General features: G+C 50.3%; 2 protein-coding genes across 3 annotated transcripts in view; one reads left to right on the forward strand and one right to left on the reverse strand.

Annotated features, from left to right (window-relative positions):
• Uvrag (UV radiation resistance associated) overlaps positions 1 to 4,532 on the reverse strand; it is a 266,200-nt gene extending 261,668 nt beyond the window's left edge. The window contains exon 1 of one of the 2 annotated variants that reach the window (XM_021167360.2): positions 3,864 to 4,532. In XM_021167360.2, the coding sequence (XP_021023019.1) occupies positions 3,864 to 3,980 (117 nt within the window). In that variant the 5' untranslated portion in view covers positions 3,981 to 4,532. The remainder of the gene's footprint in view (positions 1 to 3,863) is intronic. The other variant, XM_029479367.1, reaches the window with a different exon arrangement.
• Positions 92 to 593, forward strand: LOC110298237 (60S ribosomal protein L27a-like). The gene has a single exon (XM_021167361.2). The coding sequence runs from the start codon at positions 138 to 140 to the stop codon at positions 582 to 584; it is 447 nt and encodes a 148-aa protein (XP_021023020.1). The 5' UTR covers positions 92 to 137; the 3' UTR covers positions 585 to 593.
• Positions 4,533 to 4,755: the final 223 nt, after the last annotated feature.

The raw sequence follows: 4,755 nt of genomic DNA on the forward strand, positions 1-4,755 counted from the left end.
TTTCTGAGTTCGAGGCCAGCCTGGTCTACAGAGTGAGTTCCAGGATAGCCAGGGCTATACAGAGAAACCCTGTCTCAGAGAAAACAAAACAAAACAAAACAAAACAAAAAAACTGCTTTTCCCTTTCTGCCACCGCCATGCCATCCAGACTGAGGAAGACCTGGGAACTCCGGGGCCACGTGAGCCACGGCCACGGCCGCATCAGTAAGCACCGCAAGCCCCCAGGCAGCCGCGGGAATGCTGGAGGCACACATCACCACAGAATCAACTTTGACAAATATCACCCAGGTTACTTTGGGAAAGTTGGTATGTGGCATTACCACTTGAAGAGGAACCAGAGCTTCTGCCCAACAGTCAACCTGGATAAACTGTGGACATTGGTCAGTGAGCAGACGTGGGTCAATGCAGCAAAAAACAAGACTGGAGCTGCTCCCATCATTGATGTTGTTCGATCAGGCTACCACAAAGTTCTGGGCAAGGGAAATCTCCCTAAGCAACCTGTCATTGTGAAGGCCAAATTCTCCAGCAGAAGAGCTGAAGAGAAGATTAAGGGTGTTGGAGATGCCTGTGTTCTGGTGGCTTAAAAGCCACACCGGAAGTTAATTAAATGCTAACATTTTCCAAAAAAAAAACAAAAAAAACAAAACAAAACCTGAGAAAAGGGTTGGGTGTGTAGTACACAACTTTAATCCCAGCACTAGGGAAACAGAAACAGGTAAGGTCTCTGTGAGTTAAAGGCCAATCAGGGTTATGTAATGAGGCCCTGTCAAAAAAAAAAAAAAGGTAACGAGTTGAAGCAATAACTCAGTAAAAGAAAACAGAGGACTTCCCTAGCTTGTGCGAAGTCCTGGGGTCAATCCCATGATTGCAGTGGTGGTGGTGGTGGTGGTGGCAGCAGCGGCGGCGGTGGTAGGGACCAGGAGAGATGGCTCAGTGGGCTAGCATTGCCCTGAATGTTGAGAAGACTTGAGTTCAGATCCGTAGAAGTCACATAAAGCCAGGCTAGATAGCCCATGTGCCTGTAATCCAGAAACTACTATAGAAATGGAGACAGGAGACTCCTTGAAGCTTACAGGCCAGCAAGCTTGGCATACGCCACAGAGAAAACAAGATTCGCCTTCTCAAACAAGGTGGAAGCCAACACCTGAGGCCGTCCTGTGACCTCCTAGTGTTCTGCTCCCTAAACACACAGAAACGGGAGCACATACACACAAAAATAAAGATAATAATAATAATAACAACGGCTATAGCTTCCAACCTATTTCTCTCAAATACAAATAACAAAAAAAGGCAAGAAAAAAACGATTCTTCAAGACTATAAAAATCAAGCACAACAATTAGAGAAGTGAATTCTAAAAACACAAAAATCACTTCACAGAAGAAGTTAAAGAAGCAATTAAACATATGCAATGATATTAAAATTCATAAGGCTGGGCAGGAAAACTGAGACCATGTGCTTGATATGCTGTCCAATAGGCAATAAATGAAGCTTTTAAAATATTAGCCAGGTAGTGATGATGCACACCTTTAATTACAGCACTTGAGAAGCAGAGGCAGGGGGATCTCTGTGAGTTTGAGACCAGCTTAGTATACAGAGTGAGTTCCAGGATAGCCAAGACTACACAGAGAAATCCTATCTCCAGTAGTGGGGGGATATATCTGTGTGTGTGGGGGGGGGGGATATATACATCAGTTAAAGAAATGCACATTAAAATAACAAAATGTGTATGCACTATGTGTACACACCTTTAATTCTACCAGCAGAGGCAAGCAGACCTCTTTGAGTTAGAGACCAACCTGGAGGAGTGGGTAGACCATAGCTATTCATCAACCACAGGGGGGGTGGGGAAAGGTTCCAGATTAGGTATGTAAATTAAAATAAGGCAAACCAGAGGCACAAGCCAGTAGTCCCAACCACAACTCCCAGAAGCTTAGGAGGCATAGGCAAGCGTTTATGAGTTCAAGGCCAGCCTAGTCTATATAGTGAGTTCCAAGATACCCAAGGGCCTTATAATGAGACCCTGATTTAATAATAATAATAATAATAGTAAATTAAATTTTAAAAAGACAAACCATACACCTTATACATAATTTTGTGGGCTTTCTTGGGCAAACCCAAATCTTTTCCAGAAGCAGATAAGGTAGAAGCAGGCCAATACTATTGGAACTTGTATTATAGAGTAAATTAATACGTTAATCAACAAAACGCCTATTTTAAAATATATTTGTTTCCCCAAACTTGTGCATTTGGTCTAGAAAGCAGAATGAATATCAACCACAGAAGGAATGTGTTTTGTTACATAGGCTGCCTCACAGTCCAAGGACGACACGCCCAGAAAAAACTTTAAGTAGCATGCCAAATCCTCACGCAGCACCCAGCTGACACTTAGGACACTATATGCCAAACTAGAAACTCGACCAACACTAACAAATGGAGTTGAACTGTGTTGAACCGGCAGTTGGCTTGGATTAGTTCTTCTAGTTTTGAACCGTTATTGCTCGAACAGGCTCTAGTCAGGAAAAGATGCGATGTTCTCTTCTCCAACCCGCCTTGCTCGCACAGCTCCCCTAAACTATGCCCATCTAGATGTCCAATTTCTCCAGGCGGCTCCTAACAGTGCTCACTATTGCTTCTCCCAGCAGGCCCTCACACTCCACCTCCCACACAGACAAAAATTCATATTAATGCCCAATCCACAGACTACTCTCCCAGCCACCCTCTCATCCTCTCCCACGACCTCAAAACGCAATACAAGCCTCATTCCTTTCCAACTCCTAATATTCTCCAAACTCACTCTCCAATGGCACTACAAAACCAGGGCACATGCCTTCTCATTTGCTAAATTCTCTCCTACTACAGAGCCTTGCATCTGCAGTTAACGTTGCTTCCCTTCTCATCCGGCACCGGGGGGGGGGGGGGGGGGGGTGGGGGGTGCAACATCGCTCTTTCCTTTACATTCCGATCCACTCCATGCCTGGCCCTCTCTCCCATAGCCTCTGCGCTCCTGTGTGGCTCCTTCCTGTCTCTGGCAAGGATGGAAAGTTACAGAAAGGGTCTGAGGGAGCTCGTCCTGTGGACGGTGGTGGAGCAGCTGCTTTCAAGTCTAAAGCAAACTATTGCTGCTGATGCACAAGCTGGAGTCAGACTCTGTATTTGGAAATCCAGCCCCACCAGAAACACTAACAGAGAGGCTGTGGGCAAGCTTGTTCCTAGAACTGAGAAACCGGGACAATAAAAACAGCTATCTCATGGAGTTGTGACGATTCAGTGCTCACTTTGCACAGACCCAGCTCGGTAACCTCTCCATGACTGACAGTTTCTCCAGGTCCTCTTCAATGCTAAGGTTCCTGCAGAGTCTCCCCTGAGGGACTGAGGGAGGCCAGTGGAAGATGTATTGATAGGCGGGTGTTGCCAAGAATTTTGTCAGATCCCCAAAGTCAGTGTTCTCTTGTCCTTATTACACACACACACACACACACACACGCACACACACACACACGTGAGATCCAAGCTATGAATATTTACAAATCCTCCTTCCAGGCACTCACCAGAGGGAGTGGAGTGTGCCATGAGGATCGAGATTGGAAAGGAAACCCCGACGTCCCAAATACCTTCCTCAGGAGGAGCGGAAGGAAGCACCCGAAACGCTAAGAATAAGTGCAGAAAACCTACTCCTCGATCCAGGAGCGAAAGGGAAAGCGCGGCGGCAGCCGGCGGGGCAGGGCTCCCCCGCGCCTTCTTGGAGGGATGCGGGGGTCTGAGCGCGGGAACGGCCGGGGAGGGGGCTCCTCCTCCTGTCAGCCCTCCTCAGCCCCGCGAGCCCCGCCAACCTTCTCCGCCCCCCGGCTCGCGGCCGGCTCACCTGCTGAGACGGCAGCTCCACATGCAGGGCCCGCGCGGGGGCACCGGGCGTCAGCGCGGCGGACGGGCCCGGGGGTGGCAGGGGCACCGGGCCCCCGAGCGAGGCGCAGGAGCTCATCTGGACCCAAGAGCCGCCGAGCGGCCAGGTGGGCTGTCCTCCCGCATCGGCCGCTGCCTCCCGAGCTGTGATTCGCCGATCCCCTACAGCCTAGAAACCCGGCACCGAGAGGTCCAGCAGCTCCGCGCCCGCGCTGGCCACCGCCGCTGGCTAAGGAAGAGCCATATTACCGCAGTGCAACCCCTCCACCCGGCCCAGAGCTGGCGTGCTCATTGGTTCCGTTTCTGAGAGGGCGGGACCCGGCGGCGGCCAAGGGACGTGCTATTGGCCAGCGGGCCCGTCCGTCGTCGGCCGCAATGGCTAGGGGCGGAGGGACTCTAGGATGGCCTCAATTGCGTCTGTCAAACCCGGGCTAAACCTGGGGCGTAACTTCTCTTTGCCTCAGCCTAATTGGCCCTTTCGCTATTGAGGGGTGTGGTCTCCTAGGGAAGCCTCGTGGGCTATTGCTCTAGAGCGCTGTCAGTTGTCAGTGAAACAGGGACGGCTTCTTGATTAGGTAGAGCGCGCGCCTGGGGTGTCGTGTCACGTGCAGAAGTCTGGAGAGTCACCTGATTAGTGAGAGTCAGTCCTCTAAGCCACTTCCGCCCTAACCTAGTTGCTACGGTAACAGAGCCTCCAGTGGAGGGCGGGGACCGGCTTGGCACCAGCTGAGTCGGGATGGATGGATGGTCTGACTTCCCGAAGTGCTCTCATCCACGTACAAAAAAAGCCACGCTTTATGACTGAGAAGGGGAACCGCCACTGAGCAGCGATCACTGAGACCAGAGATTCATCG

The sequence above is a fragment of the Mus caroli genome, chromosome 7, assembly GCF_900094665.2.
Source record: "Mus caroli chromosome 7, CAROLI_EIJ_v1.1, whole genome shotgun sequence".
In the NCBI taxonomy this organism is placed as follows: Eukaryota; Metazoa; Chordata; class Mammalia; order Rodentia; family Muridae; genus Mus; species Mus caroli.

What these genes read in the sequence shown, in the direction of transcription:
- LOC110298237 (XM_021167361.2), top strand. Translation starts at nt 138, where the DNA reads ATGCCATCCAGACTGAGGAAGACCTGGGAACTCCGGGGCCACGTGAGC.